Genomic DNA, 12204 nt, shown 5'->3' with positions numbered 1-12204 from the left:
GCATCCCACCACTGTCTCCAGATAATTGGGCTCCAAACTAGTCACTGAAAATAACAGCTTACCTTCGTTGGTCTGTGAGCAGTTAATTAATGGTTTCCTAATAGCAGTGTTGTAGAGACTGTAAAGACAAAACATTACACATTTGTTTTTAGATTGTGTCAGCTTATTGTCTGTTTCACTGTCAAATTACATTACATGTAGCCCAAGGCAGCGGCTTGCTGAGTGTCCGATAGCCTCTGATTACAAGGTAATCAAGTAAAATTGGTCAGCGGTCCCGATCACTCGCGCACGCTTGATAATTACAGACGAACTGAACTAGCATCCAGATGCAACAGGAAAGATTAGGGGGATTTGACTTCCTTTACTCTGGTGTCACCCAAGGTGTTGACATTAAGACTTCATATGAGAACAGGGATTTTCCTGCCTGTCAGCAGCAAACCACAGTAAAACCAAGTACACTTTTGATCTTGAGATGTAGGAAAGATAAATCAAGGGGAATTATTAATGAACCATTACACATAAGCCTTTTTATAAGAGCAATGCCACAGCTTTGATGTGGCGTCTTGGAGATGGAAATGTTGTTGCTAGAAGTCATTAATTGACATTTACCCTGCGGAACAATAAACTATGTCAGGTTCATCGTGTCAGAATTGTCGTCTCTCTAGCAATGAGAAGATTACTGGATAAACAAATGGTTAAACGTACAAGGTTCACTTTCATCACTGGTTTGTTTTCCTGACTGACAACCTTCAAAGATGAAAGAGTTTTCATGCAATTACTCTCAGTTTGTATAGCCTATTTGACAGCTTTTCAACCTCTTAAGGATCATAAAATTTAATTGAAATACATGTATTTATGTTAAACCTCCTGCTGACTTTGAAAAACACACGTCAGGCCTATAGCTTCACTAATTTGAATCTCGAATGTCACAAAAAGTTTCAAATTTAAGGCTTTTCAGTTAAGTTTTGTTTGTCATTTGTACACAGAACTAATGCTTCAAAGCTTGCTAGATGTCATCTGTTTTGGTGCAGTTGACATTGCAGCATTGTGAGTCAGAAACACTGTTTGACCATGACACCGGCAGACAGCTCAGGCTCCTCTCTGACTGAGCAGGTCAAGAGAAATGTCTATAAAGGATAATGAAACAAGAGGTGAAGACCACTGACTGATAAAGGGAGAAAAGAAAATTGTTTCTATGATGTCTGCTAATGTTACTGAGGTTAACCAATGAAGGAGATATCACAGACTTAAAAATCCTCCTTGTTGCTGTAAGTTATAATCCTTAAGATTTCAGATCTGGTTGATTTTGTGGCAACAAGTGTGGTTTAGAAGAGCAACTGGTGTATCTGTTTACAGTGCAGCCAAACAAACAAAAGAAGTCAGCCAATAATTGGCCTTTTTCCATCATGCCATGATGAGCAACCGTGACGGATTTCATGCACAAGTAATTTTCCAGAACATAAAGTTGGTTATTTTGCTGGTCGTTCTTGTTCCATTACTATCTGCATTACTTGAAGCTAATGCTAGCAAAAGAAAATGCACAAATTGACCATGTCATGTTTTGTAGACACATTTGTGCACAACGATGGCTGTTTCCTGTAACTGCTTCCCGCCTTGTTTCCCCAGTTGAATGCTTTTAATGTGAACTAGCAGCAGAAGGGAATGTTAGCATGTTAGCAGTAACTTGAGACGGCTCCAGTACGGCGTTAAGAGAGTAGTAAAGTAAACAGTAAACAGTGAAGGTCCCTGAGATAAAATTACAAACAGTTAATGCTGGATTACATGCATGCATTGTTTTCTGTGAATCCCTTGTGCATGTGAGGGCAATTTAAATCTCACTATACAGAAAGAAAATTACAAAATGTAAATACATTGAATGGCCATTGCTAAAAATGGTGACCATAAATAGTATCAAAAATGGATTATAACTCTTAATGAGTTTGAGGATTTGAGTGGCATGTATGGGTTATAATGTTGTTAGTTATCGTCGTTCTTTATGTGGTTTTTTGGAAATGTTGATTCGTTTCTATGAGCTCAGTGTTCTGGTATTATGGTTTTGCATAATCATTTGAAAAAGACGATTATTTGTGGTGTTGTTTTCCCGAATAACAAGTGCATTCATTTGGTTTCAAAACCAAACTTTAGTCAGAGGGAGTTTTTGTGTGTTTTTTGATGTGTCTCGCCACTCTGTTTCATTAAAACCATGTCACACAGTGCACTTTGAATACGCTTGCTGTCAGCAAAAGACCTCTTTCTCTACACAAGCTTTGTTTACTCAGAAAGGTGTCAAAAGCATCAGGCATCAAAAGCATAAATAAGCAAGTCGTTATTTCACTTTTTATTTTATTTCACTGAGCCATGAATTGATTTCACATAAACACATGATGTTTTTCAATGAATTGCTGTTTTATTATCATCATGTTTTTGCTCTCAGATTTCCTTTGCGTTATTATAGACTTCACACTGTTATTTGGCGTGCTGTGATTGCTGGATATCCCGTCAGTGTAAGTCGTTCCCTGCTGATAATTAGTGTTGTGTGAGCTGCGGTCATGTCTCCCAAGGAAACTCTCTGCCCTTGGTCTTCTGTAGGCAGCAGGGGAAGCCAGACATTAAGCCCTAATTGATAGCAAAGGGAGAGTGGGGCTTAGCACTTTTTCTGCTGACTAGAGCAGCCAATACACATCAACACAATGTCCTACACTGTTTGAGACAAAGGACCTCACCCTTATCAGGTTGCTATAAGACAATAAAGTGTCTAATGATAAAAATCAGTGGGATTTGTAGTCACAAAAAAACAGATCCAATGGTTATTTATCAGTGCTCTTTCACAGCAAGAGGACGGATCCAGTAAAGAGAGATTTGAACTAATCCGAGCTGGAGAGCTTTGTATTTGTTTCACTGCTGATAGAAACGAGCACGGGGAAATGTTGTGAGGGTGATGAAACGGCCTGCATCTTTACAAGAAACCGCTGTAATTAAACAAACAGTTGTGTTAACTCTAAAGGGGATACAGAGATCTGTACACCGTGTGCTCGTCTGTCACTGTGGCTGATGTTGGTCCTGGGCTTGCATGGCTTTCCATGCGGCACTGCCACATTAACGGAGGCTGCAGCAGCAGCAGCATTTGTGCTCTGATGGATTTTACTTTTTCGTTCCCGTCAGCCTTCAGAGAACACGCGCTTTAAAAAACAACAACAACAATAGCTGTTAGAAATTCTTATCAAAAGCCTAAAAAAAAAAAAGGGTTACGTTTAAAGATATCAACACTAGGAGCTGTTCCACCGGCTTGGAGCATGAGAACTAAAAGCTGCCTCACAATGCATTTTGGAAAAACTAAAAGACTTGTTGCCGGAAGACCTGAGGAGCCTTCTGGGTTCAAACGTTGCAAGCATGTCGGAGCATGATGGTTTAAAAGCAAGTGAAATCATTTAAAAATCTTACAAGGACTTGAAAAGATTGTGGTTTCTTATTGATCCAAAAGCTCTGAACTCTAAACTGTTGCACATTCATTCAGTCAGTCACGCCTTGCCTGAATTTATGCCTCAGGACATGTCAGGTAGAGAATGAAAACCAACAGGGCACTGGCTTCTGAAGACCCACATTTAGAACCACTGCATTAATTTAATGCACATTACATTACTGGAAATCTGTCTCTTAAGTCTCGAGGACTGAAAACATTGAACAAATATCCACCACAAACATACAGGAATAGTTTTAGGGATTGGGAACCTTATTCATTGTGTTATAAATAATTAGTTGAAGTTGTTTAATGACTGCAAGTACTTTGCAATATTGCAAATGTTAGCCAGCAGTATTATCCTTTAAGTAACACGCCTGTGAGAATGCATAATAATCCCCTTAAGAAATCAATGAGGGCATTGTTGGTGCTTTTCTGGGCTATTAAACCCTGACCTTTGTGTAACTCTACAGTTGGCTTCAGCAACATATGTACAGTATTGTCTTTAATTGAATAAATTAAAAGAGGATAAACGTACAGATGTCAAAACATTCTGGGGAATGTATGCCTTTTATTAAAGAGTTGATCGTATAGAGAGCGGCGTCCTTCCATGGCCTTCATGTTCACTCGGTTCAGCCGTTATGTGATTTAGGTGAACAGTTTGAAATCCAGATGCTTTATTTAAACTTCTTGCCCAGTTCTCTGGGGTGGGATATAACAGTTTCACACCTGGTCTGTGATTTCTTTCCATATGGTGGCTGTTTATGAGGCTGTAAAGCCGCCGCCGCCGCCACTGTTGCTGCTGCTGCTGCTGCACTTTAATATCTTCCTTCATTCTCACTTTCTTTAATTTGGTCTGCAAATTTCTATGTGGTTTTAGTGTCCATTATTGACTGTAGTGTTTGAGGCAATACTACAATTATACTACATATATACTACTAAAATCCATCTTTTCAATGGTATATCTTTTGTAAAATGACTTTCTGTTGTCGTGATGAAATATTTAAAGTTTACATTAAAGTTTTGAACTTTTGTACTTATAACTTTTTTTTTTTCTTTTCATTTACAGAAAGAGCTGAGTCTTCCCAGAAGAGGCAGTTTGTAAGTACCCAGATATAGATTACACGTTAACAGGTTGGTCAACAGGAATACCGTGTTATAAACCTCAACCTCCAGTTGTCACATCACCTGTTATATTATAAGTGCAGATACTCAAATTAGCTAAAATAATATTTGTGTCAAAGTTTATGTAAAGTTAAAATTTCTACTCCAATGAACTACGAAGATTATGTGACATATTGCGAGTTATATTCAGGCTACTCAGTCTGAATATCATTCATTATCAATACATTTTACAGTGATCCCCTAAAATAGTCACATTTATGTGACCTGGAAAGGTTTTTGTTCTGGGTTTCATATATTCTGTAGTTGCTTGGTCACATTACATCAATCAGTGTTCAGTCAGAGTCTGCAAACAAGCTGTAAATTGATGTAAATTAGCTTCCCAAAAAGAGTTTGTATGCAATTCTGAAATGGGATTTGCTAAAACTGCTTACTGTGTTTTAAGTTTCAGTTTCAAAATTGATGTAATATTCCTTTTGTCCTCCTGGAGATGGAAAATAACGTAAATAAAGAAGGAATACAATAAGGACAGACATACCAGCGATAAATCTGGAACAATCAGATTGACTGATTCCTTTGATAACCACAACATAACCGCTCCCAAGTAAGAACTCCTTCTTCTGTTGCCTCAAACCAAACTGACCATCTCGCTGTCAGTCGTGCATTCTGTAATCTCAACATGAAAGTTACCTTTTTCCTTTAATTACTGATCGCCACCTGTCATGGGTTGGAAGTTCCTTCTCGCGCTGGTTCAGGCTTGTTTTTTTAGCTGCCATCCGTAGGTGCAATGAATATTTCTTTTCTCTTTTCTTTTTTACTTTTATCTCTCATCTTCTCTGGACGTACCCCAAAGATGGCCCTGAACAGCGGGGCTCCAGGGGAGCTTTAGACCCAGTAATTACTCAAGTAATATAAATATGTCTCTCCAAAATCTAGGAGATCTAGGACACGACGTGTTTATATTATTCCTCCAGCTTTCACTTGTTTGCCTGAGGTTCATTTTTGGATACAATGTGAGAGATATCAAATGAAACTCCCTCCACAGATTTGCTTTTTTAACTTTGTGAGTTTCAAAGAAAATGTTTTAGGAGTCATCTCAAGATGTTTGCTTATACGACGGTTCAGCGTTGGAGCACAGAATCATTCGCTCCATAAATATGACGTACTTTAAGTTTAAATTAGTGGATGAATTTTGAAAGTAGAGTTAACTTTCTTGTCTTTTTAATGGTCGATCTTGTCATTAGAAAGAGAGGATATGTAAAACGAATTAAACTGTCCTGCTGATTGGTCAGATTTCTGTTTATTAAAGAAGATACTTGGCCATTTCTGTGCCAGACGAGGTGCAGCTACTCAGCCAGTTGAAGGCATAATAGACTTCCTGCACATTGATTTTGGTTTAGTTTGATGTGTTTTATGGTGGAGGAGAAAGATTTACTCATGACACCTCGCTGCCCTTGCTGGCACCTCAACAGAGGGGGCACCTGCTGTAATAGAGGTGAGCCATAACTAACAGGCGGCCGTGATATCACCAACCGCTCAGGTTTATATTTAGAGAGCTGGAGCCTCTGCGGACCTTGGTAACCATAGAAATGATGTTTGGATATGACAGAGTTGACGTGACGGAAATTCATCATTACTGCAGTTTATTTGAATAAGGTAATAGATGTTTAGACTAATTTGTCATCTTGAAAACGGGAAAAGCGAGGATCAAGTAACACTTAATTATATAAATGAATTTATATTTGCTTTGTATCATAGCTGTAATCTCTGGCTGCCGCGTCACTCGTGTGCTTTATTTTGAAGTGTTAAGACTGATCAACGAGGTTAAATGTTGACGTGGCAGATGCAGGAGCTGAGTGAAATGATAATATTACATAATCTGGGATTGCCTGACTTTTACATCTGTTTATCTTCTAATCACAATAAGAAAAAAAGTGCATGGAAAAGGAACTCTTCAAGCGCTGCACAGAGGGCTGAAGTCTCTCAGCGGTTTTCCTGTGACAGAGAGCCATCTACTGAACATTTGATGTCATTAACATGCTGGCTGGTGAACAGCATGCCAGGTAATTACCAGCGTTAGCCTCAAGAGTGATGGATTACACCTTCCAGACTGTCGCATGTGGAGTTGTTTTCAACATGAGTCACTCTAGTTGCTCGACTACTGGAACCTATTTATAGGCTGACCTTAATAACTGGAAGTCTTTTGCTGGGTCCAATTAAATAACTTAGAATAAATCATTTGCATACGTTGGCACCTCAATGGATTTGTTGACCCATTATGTTAGATCGTATTCCCATTTCTCATCATCAGCACAAAAACACTGAAGGTTCTGAAGGACCAAAGCTGCCCGACTACATCACCTGCTTGGCCCGTGCAACTGGATATCAAAGAGGAACTGTTGACTGTGGATTGTGTTACATGGGCTTTTATGGTGATATTCCATTCAGCAGATGTTGTCGACTATACTTGATGAACCGGATCACTGCAGATGAAGTTGTTGTCAGAGGTTACTGAGACTCTGAAGTGGTAGTTTTACAGGTGCACATTTGTTGACGGCATATGTTGTGTGTTGAATTGATCAGCCAATGAACAGTGACTAGTCCTGCCCAAACTCCTGTGTGCTGCCTCGGTGGTGAAACGAGTTACCCGACTCGTCAGCAGAATCTCTCTCTGCCTTCAAAGAGCATCTACTCACCTAACATGCTCTCTCTTACTTACTTTGCTCCTGCAATCACCTCCTTAATCTGCTGTGGCTCGAATGGTACCTCATTTACGTAGCTTTGAACAAACGTTATCTCCCAAACGAATAAATGTACATTTTAGAGCTGCAACAATTATACGATTAATCGATTAGTCGGTCAGAAGAAAATTAATTGGCAACTATTTTTGATAAGTTTGCTTCTTGCAGCTTCTTAAATGTAAGTATTTGCTGCTTTTCTTTGTCGTTTGTGACAGTAAATAAAGAGGCTTTGGGGTTTTGAAGCGTTTTGAAGACGTCACTTCGGGCTCCGGGAAATTGAGACTTTTCACAAGTTTTTATTGACTCAACAACTAATCGATTAAATGAAAATATTCGGAAGATTGATCAATTATGCACATTGTAGTTAGTTGCAGCCCTAGTTAATTTGTCATGGTAATGCAGAATAGAATGACACTTCATCATCTTAACTGTGCATTTTTATAAACGTGCATACAGTTATGGACTCCAACCTTTAAAGCTGCATTAATCAATATTTAATATCAACGAAGGAATGAATGACTATGCTCAATGAGAACAGTGTTGCTTGTACATACGAACCCAAAGAGAATTATAACTGGCCTCTGTAGTTCCCCTCAGCTCCACAGAGCTTTTCACCGTCTTTCTGTTCATTGTTTCGGTTTGTTTCGGTTTTACTGTTTTGGTTCAGTTTCTCTGTTGTCTCAGTTTACAGACGCTGCTGCTTTTAGCCAAAAGCTCCGATAAACAGTGAACAATACCTGCCAAGCACCAAACGGCACAGTGACAATGTTGGTGACAAAGTGGTGAATAGAGCCAGATATTCCAGAGCTAAAATGACAGTGAATATTGAACTTACAATCGTCAGATGAGCACAAACATGACTCCTAATGAAATGCTATTGCTGCTTTGTATCTGCTGGATGGATTAATAGGCAACTGTTGGCTAATCAGTTGGATGTGCTTGTTGTGCTAACCTCAAATGGCCAGAAATCACTTAATGCAGGTTTAATGAAAGGCACTGTTTCAATAATTTGTTATTGTTAGCCTCAATTCTGTCATTTTTTTGAAGAAAGTTTAAGGTTTTAATGATGGAGCCAAACAGCTGCATTTGACTAGTTTCATAATGAGAGTGTTTCGTACGCTGTACTGTACATCAATTAATTAATAAATTAATTGCCACCGTGCAGCATCTTTAGACAAGAGCTGTGGCATTAATTAACAATGTAAATAAGGTGTAGGTAATACTAATTCCAAACCAAAGAACAGGTAAGAGGGCGGTGTAGAGTGGCGTATAAATGAACCACTTTCTGTATAAAAGAGTCAGCATGCAGTTTCAGACGTGGGTCTACTTCACTTGCATCAAGGTAGAACGGATTTCAAATGAATTCAAGCTGAACAGCAGAAGCTCCTGTGCACACTGTGCAGAGAAGTTTTAATCTACATCGCAGGTACAGAAGCGGTCGTACATAATTATGAAAACCTTGGTGAGTCATCTGCTTTCACCACAAATACACGCAAATCACTCAAATGAGTCAGCTTAATATTTATTTATTTACTTATTTCTGTTTTATGATGTTGTGATGACTTGAGAGTAAATATCTTGAATGCCTACCTGGTTCTAATTCATTAACTCATTTCTGTGTCTAAGACATGATGTAAACGTGCACACTGCTGATGTATCTTGCCTGCTGGTCTTAACTATGATTTATTTAACGTTTGAAGCTAAAGCTCGTGATTTAGATGAGAACACACTTGACTGTTCCTCACTAACTGACTCCTCATTGTGTGGTCAATACTATCTGATGTTGAAAAGAGATGCTTTTGCACATTTTCTTCCGCTTTTCCTCTGAAAATGTACGAATGTAGTTCTATATTTTTATTTATTTATGCAGTAAGATGGTCACTGAATGTGTTACTGTTTCCTAAAGTGTCTCCTGACGGTCTGAACTGGTTTGCTGGAAGGTTTAGACTGACTGTGGTGGGTTTACCTAAACATTGCAAAGATTTTAACTTGATTTAAATCAAATTCTAGCTTTATTCAGCAGTACAAAAAAAAATATAGACATTAATAAACAATCAATAGTTTGACAAATTGGGAAAGCTACATGAGAAGATCCATACCACTCTCATGTCTGTAGGGTAAAAATGAAACTACAGCCAGGAGAGGGTTAGCTTAGCATAAAGACTGGAATCAGGTGGGAACGGCTAGCCTAGTTCTGTCCAAAGGTTACAAAATTGAAGTTACTGCGTCTGGCCAAAAAATAGTCCAGCACATAAAAACCACAATGTGCCGATTTTACACACTTGTTCCCTTTGCACAGAGCCAGGCTAGCTGTCCCCCCCCCCTGTATCTAGTCTTTGTGCTAAGCTAAGCTAATTAGCTGCTTGCTGTAGCTTCATATTCAATGTAGGGACATGAGAGTGATATTGATCAAAGTGTGTGACCAAAAGTGAGTTTGTTTTTAAGCTCCTTGATGGGAATTTGGCAAATTGTATCACCAAAAAAAAAGACAAATATCCAGCATGCGAACAGTAGAGCGAAAAGTCCTCCACTGCTTGTTTATAGTGTTAATGATTTTTGAAGCAGTTTGAGAGGGATTTTATATTGGAGACCTGATGTTAAGAGTTAGGATGAGTGTTGAAGGGGGTGTGAAGGGCCCTGTGTGATGAGCTGCCTGAATTCATCAAAGTTGTTGGAGCTGGCTATTTCTGACTTGGATCTAATTTATTTGCATATATCTGCAGTAGTGGCATGTACAACTAAAGTGATACTGCATTGTTTGTTTACACATATACTTCGAGATACAAGAGGATCTGATCTTTTTGAATTTTTGAACACATTTTAGGGCAGAGGGCATTACCCCAGTGCACGAGTTATGTCTAGTTGACTTTCAGAAGGAGGGGGAAAAAAACATATCTTCTTCAACCCACAGGGTCCGGGACCATTTACTGACAGGAAGTCATGGGTCAGTGGTTTCCGTTTCTGCCAAACACTTCAGCTTTTTTTTTTTTTTAATTCTCCAGCTTTCTAATAAAAGTTCATGAACAATTGTGAGTTTATAGAACGCACACTGCAGGATGGATTTATCAAAAATCTGATTTAAAAAATGAAAGATGTAAAAAAAAAAAAAAAAAAACAATGCCTGAAAATTATAAAACAGCACATCAGGAAATATTGTTGACTCTACATCCTCTTACGCTCCAGTTCCTGCCCGCCTCAACTGCTAGTTCTGTGGTTAATGCAGAGTTTGGTGTCATCTGCAGTGGCTCTTTGCTCCTCAAACATGCTCATAGTAATAAAGAATTCATCGGTATACTGGATGAGTGTTGCATGTCTGGTCTGCTTTCTATACTTCTCGGCTCAGATGTAACAAAAGCATCATCACACAGCAGTTAGCCCGTTGCAGTGACTGCAGCTGACTCACTGCAAACACTACACATATTCAGTCAAATGATCTGAATAAGCCACCTGTTTTGTCCTGCGGTTGTTCATCCTTGGGACAATTTCCTGCCAGTGAGTCACTCATTCATTTTGACTTATTTGGATCTTGATGGTTTTGGCAATTGTGAGCGTCTGCAACAATACGTGTGGATAAAATCAATCACGGGTGATTTTACAAATGGTAAGCAGTCGCCTCTGGGGTCTTTTTTTGTAAATCCCTGCAGGGGCTAGGACCCTCTGGTGCGTCAGCAATTCCTGCTTCTATTTGCCTGTAAGGTTAGATGTTATAAACACATTCCACTAAAGGACGCAATTATCAGCTCTGTTATGATTTATTGTATAAAAGGTGAGAGAGCCCTCCGTCTTGCTGTACACTGACTGATGTGGACTGGCAGGTAGTGGTGCATTATGCCCCCCCCCCCCCCCCCACCCCCAAAGATGACATCATCCCTGTAGTTGTGGTGACATTGCATCGGTATAGTGCGTGCCTTGTGTGAGCATCTGTCAAGGTGACTGCGTGTAGAGGAGCGGACAAAATGTAGATTTAATTTATTGCATTCATTTCTGCTATGTAGCAAGTCACCAGCTGGTGGGGGAATTGTGGTGGTGGTGGTGGGCGGAGGGGGGGCACACACAAATGTGCATGCGTTTGTGAAGGAGCAGGGGGCGTGTATTAGGGGAGGGAAGAAGGGGCATTGTCCTGCCTCCATGCCCTCCGCAGGCAACTGAGGATCTTATTTGACAGCTTCAAGGTGGAACATGGAAAGACCAAAACAAGAATCGTAGCCCCCTCCTCCCCTCCCCCTCATTTTTTTTTTTACCCCTTCACGTTTTTGTTGGGGGAGAGAAAACCAATCCTTCTCATCGCACTGTGGTGGCTGGGTTTGGCTCTTTGTCAGTGCAGTGGGGGGGGGTGGCGGGAGGCAGGCAGGCAGGCAGACAGACAGGCAGGCAGTGTGAATGCATATCATGACCACAATAGAGCAAACGAGCACAGTTCAGCCATGAAAGCCCAGCGGGAGAGGCTGAGAATTCCAGGGCTGACGCTAGAGTGAGTATTTTCCTCCGTTATCCTACCGGGGAGGCAGATCCTCTGCAGTGTGTAGCTTCATCTGTCTCTGTGTCATGTTATGTTGCTGTCTTTTTACTGTTGCTTTCAGCTCTGTGCAGCGTTAGCATTAGCAGCAGCATCTGCAGCAGGAAGTCTAATGTCAAATCCTTCACATCTAGGCAACAGCAGCTTACTGGTGGTTGTGTGTGTGTGTGTGTGTGTGTGTGTGTGTCTGTTCACGCATTTATGTTTTCATGCACGTGTGTGTGAGATAGACAGACAGATAACGTGTCACGCGAAGGAGTGCCGCAACTGCACAACATGCTCACGTACACACACACACACACACACACACACACTCTTAACACACCTATCTATGATGATGAGTGTTTGTTGGATGTGATCAATAAGGT

General features: G+C 40.1%; 1 protein-coding gene across 1 annotated transcript in view; it reads left to right on the top strand.

Moving 5' to 3' along the window:
• The window catches only part of mast4 (microtubule associated serine/threonine kinase family member 4), an 83902-nt gene that overhangs the window by 37051 nt on the left and 34647 nt on the right, over positions 1-12204 (top strand). The window contains exon 4 of the mRNA XM_070924570.1: positions 4527-4558. Coding sequence (XP_070780671.1) covers positions 4527-4558 — 32 coding nt within the window. The remainder of the gene's footprint in view (positions 1-4526; positions 4559-12204) is intronic.

The sequence above is a fragment of the Enoplosus armatus genome, chromosome 18 (genome assembly GCF_043641665.1).
Source record: "Enoplosus armatus isolate fEnoArm2 chromosome 18, fEnoArm2.hap1, whole genome shotgun sequence".
Classification (NCBI taxonomy): Eukaryota; Metazoa; Chordata; class Actinopteri; order Centrarchiformes; family Enoplosidae; genus Enoplosus; species Enoplosus armatus.
Note: the sequence above shows the minus strand (reverse complement) of the source record. Positions and strands in the feature narration are given on the sequence as shown.